We start from the raw sequence: 19381 nt of genomic DNA on the forward strand, positions 1-19381 counted from the left end.
AAGAAAACCTGGTCTTGTACCTTAGAGTTCTAACCCTGACTGGAAGAACTAGAGCTGACCTTGGAGGGACAGAGAGAAGATGTTATCTAAATTATACAACTCCAAATTCACCTAGGCCACTAAAGATTAGTGACGAGTACTTGGAATTGGAGCTGGAAGCCATATAAGCCTCCTCAAGCCTTACACCCAGGAACTGGGCTATGCATCTTTGTGCCATTAGAAATGTGGTGGATGGCATCAGAGGATTGGCATCAGTGGATGGCATCGTCAGGAACCTGTTGCAGCCTGTGCCTCCAAGTAAGGGCTGTGTGAATGAAGCCTGGAATCTTCACGTTCCTACCTGTCCTTGCTTCTATTCATCTGCCCTCTGAAAAGAAGCAAAGGGAGTGGGAGCAGCAGTAATCTCCACTGGCCTTACCTTGTCCCTCTGGCTGATGGTGCAAGCAAATGGCCCGTGGCAGCAAAGGAGCCTTCTGGCCACAAGATTCCTTTGGCTGAGCTCTCCACCTCCCACCAAACTTTATCAGGCAGTAGGAAGTGGACAGAGGAGGATGCCTTTCTGTGGTGACGCCTAGATTGTGGAATGTCCCTGCCTACTGCAAGATCTGACTTTGCTTCTTATACTTAAAATAGGAACTTAAGATCCATGTGCATTAGTAGCCTATTGGTTATTTGGTTACTACTGCAGTTGAACTGGTAACTCATATTGCTTATGAGTGTTATATAAGACATAAGACATAAGACATAAGACATAAGAAATTTATTTGTCATTGCGCTCACAAGTGGGTGCAACGAAATGAGGTGCTCTTCCCCAAAGTAAAACTGGACAACACTACAAAAAAAGTTAAAATATACACAACTTTCACCATCCAAATATAGATACCCCGTTTTCTCTCAGCAATTTAAATTCCACCAAAAACCTATGGCCCCACATTTAAACTCAATACTGCACTTGGGTAAAAACTGTTCTTGAATCTGCTTGTCCTTGCTTTCAATACCCTGAATCTCCTTCCTGATGGTAATAATTTAAAGAGCTGATGTCCCGGATGAGAGGAGTCTTTCAGTATGTTAGATATCTTCCTCTTACATCTGTTCTTATACAATTCTTCCAAAGAGGGGAGTGAACAGCCAATGATGTTTTGGGCCGTTTTAATCACCCTTTGAATTGCCTTTTTCTCTGCCACTGTGCAGCTCGTGAACCATACACAGAGACAGTAGGATAATATGCTCTCAATCGAACTCCGATAGAAGGTGATCAACAAACTCTCAGTCAATTGTTGCTTTCTAAGAATCCTTAGAAAATACAACCGTTGTTGTGCCTTCCTGATTAACGCAGCGGTGTTTGCACTCCAAGTCAGGTCATTTGTTATGATAGTCCCAAGAAACTTATATTCAACCACCTGTTCCACACAAACTCCATCTATATACAGTGGCTGAATGTCTGCTCTTTTTTTCCTATAGTCCACTATGAATTCCTTGGTTTTTTGGATGTTAAATAAAAGATTGTTTTTTTTGCACCAGCGGGATAGCTGTAATACCTCGTCCCGATATGCATACTCATCATCCCCAGAGATAAGTCCTACTAGTGTAGTATCGTCTGCAAATTTGATAATCCTATTACTGGGATGGTTATTGGTGCAATCCGATGAATAAATGGAGAACAGTAGTGGACTAAGGACACAGCCTTGTGGAGTGCCAGTGCTGAGTATCTTGTCAGTAGAGATGTAGTCATTCAGTTTAACCCTTTGTGGACGATTTGTTAAAAAATCCAAAATCCACAGACAGATAGAATCTGGAAAATCAAGATCTTTAAGTTTGTCTATTAATCTGTGGGGTATAATGGTGTTAAAAGCAGAGCTAAAGTCCGCGAACAGCATTCTTACATAATTCCCTTGTGTTTCCAAGTGGGATAAAGCCATATGAAGCACAGTATTGATCGCATCCTCGGTTGATCTATTTTCTTTATAAGCAAACTGAAGCCCATCAAAGGGATCAGGAAGGCAGGAGATAATATATTTCCGAACTAACTGCTCAAAGCACTTCATTAAGATTGAAGTTAGTGCCACCGGCCTGTAGTCATTCGGACTGTTTGTAGGCAACTTTTTAGGCAGTGGAACGATGACGGAAGCCTTGAGACAGACGGGAACTGCGCATAGTGTCAGGGATCGATTAAAAATTACAGTCCATATCCCGGCTAGCTGATCAGCACAGTCTTTTACCACCCGACCAGGAATCAAGTCGGGTCCAGCTGCTTTTCTGGAGTTAACCACTTTCATAGTCTGTCTCACATCCTGCTCATTCACAATGAAGGGGGGACTCTGCTGAGTAAATGATGGCAAACGAACAGTTTCAGTTTGATCAATCTCGAATCGAGCAAAAAAGTTGTTCAACTCCTCAGCCACCTCCACGCCTCCGCCCGAGGAAACCTTTTTTGCTTTGTAGTTTGTTAGTTGTTGAACCCCCTGCCAAACTTGCCTCATGTTATTGCTGAGAAAGCAGTCTTCAATTCTCCTCTTGTATTCGGCCTTAGCTTGCTTAATGCCTCTCCTCAAATTCGTTCTTGCTGCACTGTAGTCTAGATCATCCCCAGACTTAAAAGCCTTATTTCTAGCATACAACAGGCGTCTAACCTTCCCGGTCATCCAAGGTTTTTGATTGGGATAAACCCGGATACGTTTATCCACTGTGACCGTGTCAATACAGTGTGCCATATACCCTAACACTGCAGCTGTATGTTCTTCCAGATCAGGATGGTCAAAAACTTCCCAATTCGTTTGTTCAAAACAGTTCTTTAACTGCTCCATTGCTCCCTCCGGCCAGCTTTTCACTGTCTTGACTACTGGCCCTGACTGTTTTCTCAGAGGAATATACTCCGGAGCTAAAAACAGGGACATATGGTCAGACTGGCCCAAGTGTGGCAATTGTAATATCCTGTATCCATTTGCAATATTCGTGTAGACCTTATCTAAGGTGTTCAGCCCCCTAGTAGCACACCTTACATGTTGTTGGAATTTGGGGAGGACTGCACGTAGATCTACATGATTGAAGTCTCCTGCAATAATGTATACAGCATCCGGAAATTTACTTTGCAAGTTGCCAATTTCATCGCCCAGATGACCCAGCGCCAAATCCGCATTTGCATCCGGCGGAATATAAACAACAAGAATAATAACAACGCTGAATTCCCGTGGAAGGTAAAAAGGTCTGCATTTAACAGACAGATATTCCAGCTCCAAAGAGCTATAAACAAACTGTAAGTTTTTGTTTTGAGATGTATAAAATTGTAATTGATGCTTATGTTAAATGGAAAGGTTTTGTTTCACAGTGAAAGAATGTGAATTAATTCACATTTCCCTCTCTGTGTAGTAGCATCCTTAGAGTGCAACAGATAATGGCTATAATTTCTCAACTTATGGCAGTTCATGCTTGCATAACTATGCAACAGGATTTCAGTCTGTGTGTAGAATAGAAACACATCAGAATAAGAAAATAGGTACCCAGTGCAACTGCACCAAGCTTAAAGTAATATGTGCTATGTGCCTTGATCATGTACCTCTCAAAGGCATTGGCCAAAAAGCAGTATAGAAGTGCAATCAGGAAATAAGTATGACCAGCTCCTGACAATAGGCAGACTGCCATAGCTTCTCATATTTCTTGGGAATTCTGTAACTGCATCTACATGATTTGCCCTATTTTGCTAATTGAAAGCTTGGAAAAATCACTTTTTCAGATTTACAGACTCCTCCAGCCAAGACAATCACCAGCCCTAAGAGTTACTTTTCTAATTTCTGGCTGGATGATGGCTGCTTCTTTAGGAATGTTCTTGTAACTTGATAGGATGAGAGATGGAATAGGTTGTTTTGTATGCTTGCATTGCTGCAAACCCAAGAGTGGCAACCCCATTATAACAATTTTTCGCCATGAAGTTGAGCTGTGCATGTAGCTTTGAGTTGGTCAAAGAGCCCTCACAGCTGGCAGTGTCCCAACCCTACAGCATTTGGGGACAAAAATAGTTAATTTTTAAAAAAAAGATATTTCCAATTTGTTCGTGAAGGCTTTCACGGCCAGGATCTAATGGTTGTTGTGGGTTTTTCGGGCTTCTTGGCCGTGTTCTGAAGGTGGTTCTTCCTAACGTTTCGCCAGTCTCTGTGGCCGGCATCTTCAGAGGACAGCAAACCCTGCTCTGGGTAAGGCTTGAGAGTGGAGTATTTATGGCTGTGAGAAGGCTTGTTTGTGAGAAGGCTATTGTCCTATCAGGAGATGGTTAATTAGTATGTTTTGTTGTGGCTGTATTGTTTTGATAAGGAGGGGAATTTATCTGTCCCTGCGGTTGATGGGTGTCATTAGCTGGTCTTTTGTGTGTAGTAATCCCCTGACCTTGTGGCTGGGTGGAGTTCGTTGACCTTTTGCACTCTGTGTTTTTGAGAGCTGGGAGCCAGGTTTTGTTGAGTTTCAGACTTTCCTCCTTCCGGTTGAAGTTTTGTTGATGCTTGTGGATTTCAGTGGCTTCCCTGTGCAGTCTGACGTAATGATTGCTGGTGTTGTCCAGTCTTTCAGTATTTTGAAATAGAACTTCATGTCCAGTTTGTTTTAGGGCATGTTCAGCTACTGCAGATTTTTCTGGTTGTTTTAGTCTGCAGTGTCTCTCATGTTCTTTGATTCTGGTGTGGATGCTTCGTTTTGTGGTTCCAATGTATACCTGGCCACAACTGCAAGGTATCCGGTATACTCCTGCAGTGGTGAGGGGGTCCCTTCTGTCCTTTGCTGACCGTAACATTTGTTGTATTTTTGTGGTGGGCTTGAATACTGTTTGTAAGTTGTGTTTTTCCAGAAGTTTCCCCATGCGGTCTGTGACCCCTTTGATGTATGGCAGAAATACTTTGTTTGTGGGTGGCTGTTTTTGTTCTGGCGAAACGTTAGGAAGAACCACCTTCAGAACACGGCCAAGAAGCCCGAAAAACCCACAACAACCATATTTCCAATTCTTAGCAGGAATGATGGTAAACTTGAATAATTTGATTTGGAACAAAAGAATCCTAGGTAGCCACCAATGACCTTGCGTCTCTCCACATTTTTTTTTGATACAGTAATGAAGCCAAAGGAGCAAATGACTGTAATTAATGATGAAACCGATGCGTTAAAGGGAGGAAGTTTAGGAAAGCAGAAGCGGCAGCCCTTGGCTAATAGACCTCTTCGTGCTCTCCAAAAGCGGGCAAAAACTTTGACTTTTGCCTCCAGATTGAAAAATAATCTGAAAGGCTGTTAAAAATTAAGCTCCTTTCAATACCTTGTAATGGTTTACTACAAATATATTAAAGTCACTATCTTATCAGACTCTGTTTCAGAAAGCACACACAATCATTCCATCACAAAATTGCAACCCTGCATTGCACAACAGTTGGTACTTTCGGCTAATTTCCCTTGAATTTAACCTATAAATGTGCTTCCATTTTACATTTTAATGAAGTCTTTTCATTGCAAGACTATCTGACAGAACAATCCTATGCATATCTGTTCAGGAATAAATCCAAACACTTTCAGTGGTACTGAATTTGCACAGCAGTCCTTTACATAATTGCTAGGTCATTTGTCCCTTTTAATCCAGGTTATTTTCTTGTCAGTGTTGCATAGTATTTCAAAAGTAAGTCCTCTGTTTAAGCCAGGGATTGCTTCACGGATTGCTGCCTTGTCATGGCGAAGGGGCTTGAGTAATTCAGAGAAACTATGGGCTATGTCATGCAGGGACAAGACGGACAGGTCCTAGTGGAGAGTTCTGACTAAACGCAATCCACCTGGAGCAGGAGCTGGCAAGCCACTCCAGTACCTTTGCCAAGAAAACTCCATGGACAGAAACAAAAGGCTAAAAGAGATGATGCTGGAAGATGGTCCCCTCAGGTTGGAAGGCGTTCAGCATGTTACTGAGGAAGAGCAAAGGACAAGTACGAGTAGCTCCGGTGCTAATGAAGTGATTGGGCCAAAGCTGAAAGGACACTCAGCTGTGGACGTGCCTGGAAGTGAAAGGAAAGTCCGATGCTGCAAAGAAAAATACTGCATAGGAACCTGGAATGTAAGATCTAAGGACCTTGGTAAGTTGGATGTGGTCAAACAGGAGATGGCAAGATTAAACATTGGCATCCTGGGCGTCAGTGAACTAAAATGGATGGGAATGGGCAAATTCAATTCAGACGATGATCATATCTTGTACTATTGTGGGCAAGAATCCTGTAGAAGAAATGGAATAGCCCTCATAGTCAAAAAGTGGGAAAAACAGTACTGGGATACAATCTCAAAAATGATAGAATGATTTCAATAAGAATCCAAGGCAGACCTTTCAACATCACAGTAATCCAAGTTTATGCACCAACCACCAATGCTGAAGAGGCTGAACTTGACCAATTCTATGAAGATTTACAACAGCTTCTAGAACTGACACCGAAGAAAGATGTTCTTCTCCTTATAGGGGACTGGAATGCTAAAGTAGGGAGTCAAGAGGTAAAAGGAACAACGGGTAAGTTTGGCCTTGGAGTTCAAAACGAAGCAGGGCAAAGGCTAATAGAGTTTTGTCAAGAGACCAAGCTGGTCATCACAAACACTCTTTTCCAGCAACACAAGAGGCGACTCTACACATGGACATCACCAGATGGGCAATACTGAAACCAGTTTGTTTATGGGTTTTCTATTTTTGCATTTTCGTTGTAGTTGCTGGATGTTAGGTGTTTTGTACTTGTATGCTTAAATAAAAATTGTTTTTAATAATAATAATAATAATAATAATAATAATAATAATAATAATAATAATAATAATAATAATAATAATAATAATAATAATAATGATGATGATGATGATGATGATGATGATGATGATGATGATGATGATGATGATGATGATGATGATGATGATGATGATGATGATGAAAGCATGGCTAACAATAAGGCCAGTGTAGGTGATGGCATTCCAGTCAAAAGATGATGCTATTAAGGTGTTACACTCAATATGCCAGCGAGATTGGAAAACTCAGCAGTGGCCAGAGGATTGGAAAAGATCAGTCTACATCCCAATCCCAAAGAAGGACAGTGCCAAAGAATGCTCCAACTACCGTACAATTGCACTCATGTCACACGCTAGCAAGGTTATGCTCAAAATCCTACAAGGTAGGCTTCAGCAGTATGTCAACGGAGAACTCCCAGAAGTACAAGCTGGATTTCGAAGGGGCAAAGGAACTAGAGACCAAATTGCTAACATGCATTGGATTATGGAGAAAACCAGAGAGTTCCAGAAAAAACATATACTTCTGCTTCATTGACTATGCAAAAGCCTTTGACTGTGTGGATCACAGCAAACTATGGCAAGTTCTTAAAGAAATGGGAGTGCCTGACCACCTTATCTATCTCCTGAGAAATCTATATGTAGGACAGGAAACAACAGAACTGGATATGGAACAACTGATTGGTTCAAAATTGGGAAAGGAGGTGGAGACTGGCTTGATGCCGCGACGAGACAGCAGCAGGAGGACAGAGCTCTGTCCCCTGGGCTGAATTCTGACCTGTTTGGGACACCCCAGGGTGTCGAAACCACCCCGGAGAGGTGGTGAACTGGGGGGGGAAGCCTTCTGATCACGGGGGGGGGGGGGGGAGATGGCCGTCATCCCCGTTTGATCCAGGAAACTCCCTAATCAGCCAACGGGCAGAAACAAGCAGCTAGGAAGCTTGCTTGCAAGTTGTCGGCAACCGGCAATAAGAGAAGCAACAATCAGCTACTCAACATCAGTGTTATTATCAGGTGAGATATATTTTTACAACTAATTGCTTATGATTACCCCTGGAGAAGACAATTCCTATATACAGAAAAAAGAATCTCTTATCAATCATCAATCATCTATCATCAATCATAGAGCGGCAGAAAATCTGGAGAGAAGGATAGTTGATGCAAAGAAAATAATTTAAAGATTAATGGGACATTAACTACTAATTTAAATACATTTAAAATATACTTTAAGAATATTATAATTTGGCGCTATAAATCTTAAGAAATTTTCTCGTAAGTTATTACTGGTTAAGTCTGGAGTTATGTTTTGACTACTTGAAGTCTTTTGGCATAATGCCCAGAACAGTGACCTTGAGCACTCTACTGCTGTTTAAAGCTTGGAAACCTGTTTTTTTATTTCTTTTTGATTTTTTCATGCCTAGCTGGAACATAGACAAATTAACCCTAAAGTGGATCTTTTTAAACTGTACTTTTGGAATTAGTATATGGGCCAAAGTGAACTTTTTGGAACCACATCCAGGGACTTGGAATTCCACTTTTGGCCGATGCAGAATTGCGGGAACTAGGCTACCAGGACATGGATACAAACACTGGATTGGACTGTGATATTTGGGGGTTTTGAACCTCGGTTCAGGCCTATTTGGCCAAAGTAGATCATCTGAAACTGCCCCGGGAGCTGGAAGTGTTTGTGTTTGATTAGCTGGTGTAAACCTGTGGGAATTAGGCCATCAGGCCACAGATACAACCATTGCATTGCACCTTGGTACTTTGGGGGTTTAAATCTTGGTTCAGGCCTATTTAGCCAAAGTGGACTCTTTAGACTGACTCTGGAGACTTGGAATATCTGTTTAGCTGGCATCAATTTGCCAGGGATCAGTTAGGACACTGGACTGTGAGACTTGGGGGCTTCAAATCTTGGCTTAAGTTCTTGGGCAGCTAGAACAGAATGGCACAACAAGGACAATTTTGGGAAGAAGCAAAATCTACCCTTCAAACAATACTAGAAATAGTGAGATCCCATGACCAAGAGGCAAAATTATTCAATGAACATCTGAAAAATTATAGTCAACAAGAGATAAGGAATAACGAAGAAAGAAATAAGAGTGTGCCGGATGATGTATGCCAATCAAAAGAGAAACTGAAGGAAATTAATGGGGAAAACCTAAGAGAAACAACTTCAATCTTGGATCCAAGGAGAGTATTAAGGGTAGACAAGGGGGGAAATCAGCAAAATTAATTTTAAAAAGCCTTGGAAGATCTATTGAAGATAGACCAAGTGCATAAAGATTTAGTGGAGATAAATCAGATGCACAAAATGGTTTCAGAGGGCATGAAAAATGGCAGAATGCTTAGAGAGACAGAAACAAAAAGTGAAAAAAGAGAAATAAGAGAGGGAATTACTTAGAAAGATGAAAAGGGGAAAAGTAGGAAGGGGGCCCGTAATGTTGAAAAACATGTATATATTTAACTTCGGGAATTGTAAAGGAGCATATCACTTATATTAAAAACGAGAATTAAATTGAAATGAGGGAGCTTTAACCAGGGTAAAGATGTAATATGGTGGGTTTTTTTAAGGTAAATTAAACTAGATATAAGGTTGGGGCATGGATCTGGAACTACTTTTATTAAGAATGTTATTAGAAGATCTTGAGAATATTGTACACTAATATTATGATAGTAGCCATATTATATACAGTGGTGCCTCGCAAGACGGGCACTTTGTTTAACGATGAATCTGCATTACTATGAGGTTTTTGCGATTGGAAAAGTGATTGCAAAACGACGTTTTGAATGGGGGAATTTCGCTGTGCGATGATCGGTTCCCTGTTTCGAGAACCGATTTTCACTTCCCGATGATCAAAACAGCTGACCGTCAGGTTGTCAAAATGGCCGCCGAGTGCTCAAAATGGCTCCCCGCTGTGTTTAGGAGCCATTTTTCGCTGCACAGGCCCCCAAAAATGGCCGCCCCTATGGAGGATCTTCGCTGGACGGTGAGTTGTTAGCTGATTGGAACGCATTAACCAGGTTTTAATGCGTTTCAATGGCTTTTAAAATTTTCGTTTTATGACGTTTTCGTTCTACAGTGATTTCGCTGGAACGAATTAACGTCGTCATGCGAGGCACCACTGTACTAAAATATGTACATGAATGGTTTGAATGTTTGAAAGGTGTCTGGAATTTGGGGAGACAACTGGGAAGACACTGAGATGTAAAAAACAAATAATTGTAAGCAAATCATGTAACACGATGTTTGACAAGCACAAATCAAATGCAGATAGAGTGAAAAATCAATAAATGTTTAAAAAATTGAGAAAGGAGTACAACAAGGCTGTATATTGTCTCCTTGCTTGTTTAATTTATATGCACAATACATCATGCAAAAGGCTGGACTGGATGAATCCCAAGCCAGAATTAAGATTGCTGGAAGAAATATCAACAACCTCCAATATGCAGATGATCACACTCTGATGGCAGAAAGTGAGGAGAAATTAAGGAACCTCTTAATGAGGTTGAAAGAGGAGATTGCAAAAAATGATCTGAAGCTCGACATCAAGAAAATTAAGATCATGGCCACGGGTCCCATTGCCTCCTGGCAAATAGAAGGGGAAGATATGGAGGCAGCAACAGATTTTACATTTTTGGGCTCCATGATCACTGCAGATGGTGACAGCAGCCACGAAAGTAAAAGACTCCTGCTTCTTGGGAGGAAAGGGATGACAAAGCTAGACAGCATCTTAAAAAGCAAGAGACATCACCTTGCCGACAAAGGTCTGCATAGTGAAAACTATCGTTTTTCCTGTAGTGATGTATGGAAGTGAGAGCTGAACCATAAAGAAGGCTGACCGCTGAAGAATTGATGCTTTTGAATTGTGGTGCTGGAGGAGACTCTTAAGAGTCCCCTGGACTGCAAAGAGATCAAACTTATCCATTTTGGAGGAAATCGGCCTTGAGTACTCACTGGAACGACAGATCCTGAAACTGAGGCTCCAATATTTTGGCCATCTCATGAGAAGAGAAGACTCCCTGGAAAAGCCCCTGGTGTTGGGAAAGAGCGAAGGCAAGAGGAGAAGGGGACGACAGAGGACGAGATGGTTGGACAGTGTCATCGAAGCTACCAACATGAATTTTACCCAACTCTGGGAGGCAGTGGAAGGCAGGAGGGCCTGGTGTGCTCTGGTCCATGGGGTCACGAAGAGTCAGACACGATCTAACGACTGAACAACAACAAAAGGAGAATTTATCAGATGGAGTAGGTGGCTTGAGGACTGTTATCTCTGGTGGATCATAAGTCTTTTCAGTCTACAGAGAATCTGAATCATGTATTGGCCTCTTAGGCTGGTCTGAATAAAATATTTGCAGGTGCTCTAAAAAGACAAAGTCTGTAAGCATGCAGGACACAGCTTGTGTGTTACCCACAAGAGATTTTTGTAAAAATTCCTTCCCATGACACATAGTTTAAACAAAAATCAGAAAAATAAGTTTGGTGAGTAGTATGTGTCTTCTGCTCTTGAAGATTTCCAAGAGAGCCATTTCCACATCAAACAGGTTTGGGGGTACTTCTCCAACCCCATCATCTGCCAAACCCACAATCAAAACCAGAAAGGGATGTCCAGCCATTTCCAGTGTTTATGTTGTTGCCTTTCCTTAAAAAAAAATAAATAAATTCAAGATCTCATGCAATCTGCCTACAGGTGCTGGGCACCCAGATTTGGTCTCCAAATTTGCCAAAGTTGCCTACAACAATAAACGCACACCTCTGCTCTTGCCTCACATTCATTCTTTTGTGGCTCCTCACGGACTATCGCACTGTGGCAATTGGTTCACATGTAACACTTTGTCAAGTCGATTAGGAGACTGTCCATGCCATCCCGCTGTCGTGTTGAGGAGGGAGTTCTAGACCTTGCTAGGTTTTGACATTATAGTCTGCCTTAAGTCAGTGGTACGAAGAAGTGAGGATTTGCACCACTTCAAAACCTAACAGCTCCTTTCTTTATACTTCTTGAAGTACTTTGTACTTCTTGGTAAAGGTAAAGGTTCCCCTTGACAATTTGTCCAGTCGTGTCTGACTCTAGGGGGCGGTACTCATCTCTGTTTCCAACTCATAGAGCTAGCGTTTGTCCATAGACAGTCCTCTGTGGTCACGTGGCCAGCGTGACTAGACACGGAACACTGTTTACCTTCCCACCGAGGTGGTACCTATTCATCTACTTGCATTTTTGCATTTTGCATGCTTTCGAACCGCTAGGTTGGCGGGAGCTGGGACAAGCGATAGGGGCTCACTCCATTGCGTGGATTCGATCTTACGACTGCAGGTCTTCTGACCTTGCAGCACAGAGGCTTCAGCGGTGAAAACTGATTATACAGAATCAGTTTGTATTTGTGTCTCTTTAAGTATATCATTATGCATGTTAAAAAAATGTAGACCTGAGTAATTGCTAATCACACACACACACACATACAGAGAGAGAGAGAGAGAGAGAGAGAGAGAGAGAGAGAGAGAGAGAGAGAGAGAGAGAGGTGTTTCCTGTGGTAACAACAATATTGCCATAATTCATCGTTAACTGCTAGATACACACTCATTCTATGAATAAATTATCTTCATTGGGAGGCTTTTGATATGCTTACTGTACAATCTTTTACATGCTTATTTGGAAATAAGTCCCAGTGAGTTGAATGATGCTTACTCTCAAGTAAGTGTGGCTAGGATTGCAGGTTTTATATGTCTGGACAGCCAGTTTGAATTCATTTTCTCTGTGTGGTGTCGCAAATTTTTTTTTTACTCAGGTCTTTCCAGTTAAGATGAGAGGAATGCACTAAAAATATATGCAGTTCTTTAATCTCATGTGCTGACTGTTTACTGCATTTATTTACAATAATTTGACTCCTCCTAATATTTTCTAGGGCATTGCACCAAAATTAGAATTTTCCACAAGAACAACTATTACAGAACTCCCGCTTATGCCCAGAAGGTGGTATTGGGTAAGAAATGCTAACTAGTTACTCTCATAAGGAGAGAAATGTGTCTGATCACATTTAATTTTAATTTAAGCATCATTGCAGTATAGAGGTTAAACGGCAGTACTGCAGTGAAGACTCTGCCTGAGTTCAATCTTGGACTCAGGTCAGCAGCTCGAGGGTGACTCAGCCTTCTGTCCGTCTAAGGTCAATAAATTCCGTACCCAGTTCCCTTGTGGGCGGGGTGGTGGTGCAATGTGTAACCTGCAGAATTAAATTGTAAACTGCCCAGATTGAGCTTTAAGCCCTGTGGAGCACTGTTTAAACAGCACACTTTAATTTTGCTCCTTACTTCATTATAGCAATCCACATAGTATGGAAGGAATCATACTGATTTCACTTTGAGGCAGATCTTTCACCTATTACTTAGATTAATGGCAACCTTGAAAAGCCTCAAAATCTGAAAAATACCATTTATCTAACCTTTTAATAATCCCAACAGTAGTTAATTTTGTCAGAAATGTTGTGCATTTCCTCACTAATCTGTACGTATCCCCCCATAATTCAAGATCAATAAACTAGTATCTGCTTTTAATATTATAGAGGATACAGTACAGTCAAATTTGCAGGCAAATAGCTAGTTGCACATAATAGTCCAAATCTTCTTGACTCTAGCTATGGTGGTGCAACATGAATGACATAACATTTGGAGGAAAATTGCCTGAAGTTAAGAAATTGCTGTAAACATTTTCTCTTGTATGCTGAGTTGCATGACTCTGTGTGCAACTGATAGTGTCTATAATTTTTTGTTAACCCAGGGCAATTTGCCTCCAAAAGCTTCACCATTTGCGTAGCTATGCAACAGACTTTTTGCCAATAACTGGTTGCTAAAAATGCAACAGGTTGCCCTTTGGCATCAGCAGATGCATTTTCCTCCTTTTGTTTTCATTGTTCTTCCTTTATAAGCTGCTTTGTCTTCTTCCATTTTGCACTTTTAAAAAATCCTTATTTACATTGTATTATTATTCTTATTTTTAAAAAAGTAATGTTAAAGTAGATGTAGCCACTCATTTATTAGGATTCAGATACGTATTTCAAATAGAAATGGCTAGGGAAGGCTGCAGGCACAAATCTCTCTTTCTGGATTTGGGGCCAAGAACAAAAAATCCATTGTTTAAACAAAGTTTTGTTCCTTGATCATCACATTCTTCCTTTATAATTTTTTTACGTATTTATTTTTGTTGTTTTGTCTGTATTCACCATCTTGTGCTCTTTGTGAGCTGCTTTATATATATATATAGTGATGTGGATGGGGGGATGGTTGTTTTCACTATACTCATGTTTATCCTTTTGTTGGAAACCATCCATGCCATTAGATGGTGCGGTACAGAAATTTAATAAATAAATAAATAAAATTGTCTTACTGATTGGTCACTCAGTGAAATGTGAGGAAATCTTTAAAGATAAATTAACAATGAGTGGGAGCTTTCATTCATTGATAATCTAAAAGTAGGGCTGAAATTGGCTGTTTGGCAAAATGGAAGTGACTGAAACCTTGTTGCACAACTTCACCTCTGCAGCAGTGATGCCCTCACCAGTGGTGGCAGGTCGCTGTTGATCAAGGCTTCCTTTTGTGGCTTCATTGTGCACACAGTTTGTACACAATGCAATGAATCATGTGCTCACTGAGATTTTAAAAGGAAGCCTTTAATCAGCAGCAATCTGATGGTGATGTCATTCCGATTGCACAAGCAGATCTACTTAACACACTTTCAGCTGGTGTTTTAGAATTGAAGGTAAAATAAATGGTTTGTTCTTCATTGGAAAACTGATAGTAGACTATGTATCAACACAGTAGTCTGGAGAGAGTCTGTGTCAGAGAGGCTGAGCACTTGATCCTTAGAGCATCAAGGATATCCGTCCAGTACCATTTGGATCTTAAAAATATTTTCTTGGGGCTTAATCTATTTGCTGCATGGTTTTCATGAAGGTCTTTATGCTTTCAAATCAGTGGAGAGGGAAATGAAATCTGCTTTAAGAAATTATTCTCTAAAGTAGATTTCATTTGCTTTATTCTTCACAGAATGCTAGAGAATGCTGAGTTATAAGACTTGGGCAGAAATAATGAAATGTTTTTTCTATTTCTTCCCAGAGCTTGGAAAAGTTACTTTTTAAAGCTACAGGTGTACCTCGGTTTACGAACTTAATGTGTTCTACAAGACATTACGTCATGCGAAAAATTCCTAAAACTGAAATGCGGATTGCCATAGGGATGGGGGCGGCACCATAAACCTCCAGGCACAATGCATTCTGGGGAAACTTTCTTCGTAAACCGAAAAACCCATAAAAAAACCCTTAAACTGAGGCACTAATTTCAATGGATTTTGCTTTGTAAACTGAAAATTACATTAAGCGAGGCGTTCATAAACTGAGGTACCACTGTACATCTCTCAGTGGCTATGCTGACTAGGCTACTTTGGAAGTTGTGGGCAAAATAACTTCTCAGAGTGTTGCTGATTTCATTGTGACACTGACTTTCCTGTATATAATCAAACATTTTCTCATTTTAATATGAAAGTTACATGGAGGTATTTTCCCTCAACATGCACATTTGAGATTCTAGCAGCTCAACTGACAGGTTATATTTACTAGAATATATATACTAGAATCAGAATCATTTGGGGAACAAACATTCAGAAATGAGTTTGACTGTTTAGCTATGTTTGTAGGCTTGTCTGAAGTTTTCAGCTGGCTCTTGTTGGAGGCATCTTTCTTAAGTTTATCACTCAGGCCCCATAGTCCACTTGCTGTCCATTGATCACCACCTGTTTCATAGAATGAAGGTTTCAGGCAGTCTACAGTTAGCTTCTCCCTTCTGACATGACTTCTCCCTTTCCATTTCAAGGGCCTTTCTCATTATACAGTCTGAACTTATGAAGTTTTGCTGGGGTGGAGTTTGTTACTCTTTGGATATTTGCTCCATTGCTTTTTGCAGTTTGCGATAGGAAGTGCAGACTACAGTATGTTTTGCAGGACAGAAATAGGACAAGGTCACGAAGGGCCACCTCAGCATCGCCCCAGCGAAAGAGTGTCTCACCGGCACGATGGAGGACGACAAAGAAAAAGACCTGTCAGAGACTTACAAGGTCCTTACAGTCCCGCTCTCCATCTCCAAGTCCAGCAAGGCGTCGGCACGAGCTCCTCAGGGACAGCCAGCAGCAGGGCTTGAGGTCCGTAAAGTTCAAAGCAGAAGCTGACCACAAGCCACCTTTTGTAGTTAGACATGTAAGTCCTGAGAATGATACCACCCAGCTAACATTTAGACATTGTTGATTTTTCAGTGGTGCTAACTGGAGATTCAATAATTAAGGATGGGCTCCAATTTGGATTTGATTCAGGTACCAATGCAGAGTCTAAACTGATTGCTAAGGAACCTACTATGTGCTGATGATGCCATTGGGTTTTAATGGGGTCCAGAGGACCAGCCAGGCTGCGGCCTGTGTGTCAATAATGAAGCATGCCCTGTTGTTCTGGTAGAGCCATCCAGGGTCTGTTAAGTTGGCAGGAAGGTCTTGTTGTTACACTTGCTCCATAACTATCCTGGAATCTAGGATGCTGCTCTTTATGCTTAAGCTTTTTGATGGCGATATCATGAGAAGTGTAGTTTCCTGTGCCAAGAAGCCTCCTTCTGTGGGGCACAGGGAGGGGTGTATCCATAATTGATATACTCCAGCCATTTCAGAGGCTCATACACCCTGGTCTCATGAAAAGCCTTTACTGTGGGACTTCGGTTCTTGCCACCACTGTCAAGTCTAGGCATTACATCATACTGCCTATTAGTGCTTTTAATTTAGTAGGATAGTGCTGAAAACAACAAAAAATTATGCTGGAATTGACCTCTCACAAATTTCCACAGCCTTGCTTCAGTACTGCAGGAACAAATGAGATACATCACACCAAGACTTAACAGAGCAGATTATTACATCAGTAATATGAATTTGTAAGAGCCATTTGGGGAATGCAGGCATTAAATGTTTATTTTCAGGGTGTCAAGCAATGAAGAGCTGTATGGAGTGAGCAAGAAACTTCTGTCATGAAGAGAGTATTCAACCCATTTTTGGTCTGTTGATAGACTGTCATTTAATGGTCATTTTGAATGAACACAAAAAAGCTTTAATAATGAGTTTATGCTTGCACATTATGGCTGGGAAATTATCACTGTTCAAAGTATATACCTTTAGTTACAACAACAACAATTTTTTAAAAACCCAGAAAAATTGAACAGGTATGAGTAACCATATATTTATGGTTATTCACAACTAATGCAATTACAGAGTATGAATATGCAGTGTTAAAACTAGTACATACAGTGTGGTTGCAACTGATTTGTATTGTAGACTCATACTGGAGTCCTGTCCACACTGTGAAATTTGGTGCGATCCAGCTTGTGCTTAAAAGGTCGTTATTATAGATGGGCACAAAACAAACCATGAACCAAAACAGAATATGAACCCGGCTGATTCGTGGTTCATTTGTGGGCAGTTTGGGGAACTGTGCTTTCATGAAGCGAAATGAAACAATGAACTTTTTCATCATTGGTGTTTTGTTTCCCTTCATCCCACCCCCCCCCAAAAGCTTCCTTCATGGGCCCCAGCACTTGCTTACTCTCTCCAAGCTGCCTCCTCCTTCCCTCCACCACTGCTGTCCGCTGAAGTAGGACAGTAAGCTGTCTGGAACCTACTTCCTGTCCCAGTTCTTCCCGGGAGGCTTAGTGTATTGTGGGGCTCTGCCATCAGGTCCCCACTGACAGCAAAGTTGGGACAAAATTAATGGAGAGAACACTGAACCCAAGAGTGCCCAGAACTCCTGACCAATACAGTGGTGCCTCGCTAGACGATGATAATCCGTTCCACTGAACTCGCTGTTTAGTGAAATCATTGTCTAGCGAAAAGCATTTCCCCATTGGTATGCATTGAAACCTGTTTAATGTGTTTCAATGGGGAAGAATTGTTATTGTCTAGCGAAGATCGGCCATAGGAAAGCCGCTTTGCGAACCGCCGATCAGCTGTTTAAATCGCTGTCTTGCGAAGCTTAGGTCCTGAAAACACCTATTTGTGAGCACGGAGGGAGCTGTCAAAATCATCGTCTAGCGAAAATCGGTTTGCGAATCAGGGGCCAAACATTGTCCAGCGAAATTTCCCCATAGGAATCACTCTTTTGCGAATCGCTATAGCGATCGCAAAAAGCCAATGTCTAGCGAAAAGACTGTCATGCGGGGTAACTCTCTAACGAGGCACCACTGTAACTCCAAGTACTCAAGCAGCAAACCTTAACTGTCACGTTTTTCCACCACCATAAAACACGGGGGAGAGATGAAGGAAAAAGGCTGGTGATCTGCAGACTGACCTGCACGCTCTGGTTTTATGCTGGGCAGGTGGACCTGAGTGGAAATGGCTGTCTCTTTGTCCCATTGTCTCACAGACTTCAGACTGAATTCCCCACCAGCCAATGAAAGCTGGCAGAGGGGCTCCCTTCCCTGTTGGCCAATGAGAAGCCCCAGGGGATCCAAATCAAAGGATATCTGCCAGGCGGTTTACTTTGGTTGAAAGAATGGATTACATTGAGCAACAAATGATGATGATGAGCCGCTTCCATGCTATGTAGCATTCCAGGCAGCTTGAGTAAGAGAAGATTACTAGATTTGGAAGGTCACAATTTGGCACATGGGTGACATGAGGTATCTTTGGTATAATAAAATGAAAATAAATGCTGATTTTAATAACCATTATATACAGCAAGCTATTTTAGGGATCTGGAACTTTTTCAAATCAAAACTCTCACCTAAAATGCCACTATGGGTATCCCCACATGAGGCATTGTTTAAAAGGGAAATGACACCCAAAGGTAAATGGTTAACCTACAAAGATATTTTAAAATTGGAATGGTGAAGTCAAGAGTAGATTTAATGGAGGTCAGTGGTTTGCATATGTAGAATTATCAGAAAGATTTAAAACAGATAGGAAAATATTTGAACTTGAGGAAGAAAAGACTATCTTTGAAAAAGAATTGTGTAACGATGAAGATCATTTGATTGCTAAGATGTATAAAATGATTTTGAAATTTGATACAGAGGAAGAGCAAGGTAAAGAATGTTTGGTAAAATGGACACAAATTTCTGATATAATATCCAAATGGAACAATGGGAGGGAATGTGGAAGCATGGATTGAAATTTATATTGTGTTAAAATCTTAAAGGAACTTTCTATAAAATTATGTACAAATGGTATTTGACAACAGAGCAGTTGTCTAAAGTGTATAAAGGGGTTACCAACAAGTGCTGGAAATGCCGAGAGAAAGATGGTTCTTTTTTCCACTTGTGATAGACATGTAAAATAGCTAAAAAGTTATGTAAGTCAATTCACATAACAATGCAAAATGTATTGAAAGTTAATCTGCAATTGAAACCAGAATTGTTTCTTCTGAGTATAGTAGATAATCAGGTGGAAAAGAGTAAAGTAGCATAAGATATACGACAACAACAGCAAAACTTTTTTATGTACAATATTGGAAAGTGGAGCAAGCACCTACAACAGAAGAATGCCTATTTAAGGTGCTGGACATTGCTGAAATGGCAAAACTCAGACCTTATAAAGGACAAGT

General features: G+C 41.0%; 1 protein-coding gene across 3 annotated transcripts in view; it reads left to right on the top strand.

Annotated features, from left to right (window-relative positions):
- SPATA6L (spermatogenesis associated 6 like) overlaps positions 1-19381 on the top strand; it is a 55060-nt gene that overhangs the window by 16349 nt on the left and 19330 nt on the right. For all 3 annotated transcript variants that reach the window (XM_078385045.1, XM_072992148.2, XM_072992149.2), the window contains 2 exons: positions 12668-12745; positions 15755-16006. In XM_078385045.1, the coding sequence (XP_078241171.1) occupies positions 12668-12745; positions 15755-16006 (330 nt within the window). The remainder of the gene's footprint in view (positions 1-12667; positions 12746-15754; positions 16007-19381) is intronic.

This window comes from Pogona vitticeps, chromosome 2 (genome assembly GCF_051106095.1).
Source record: "Pogona vitticeps strain Pit_001003342236 chromosome 2, PviZW2.1, whole genome shotgun sequence".
Lineage (NCBI taxonomy): Eukaryota > Metazoa > Chordata > Lepidosauria > Squamata > Agamidae > Pogona > Pogona vitticeps.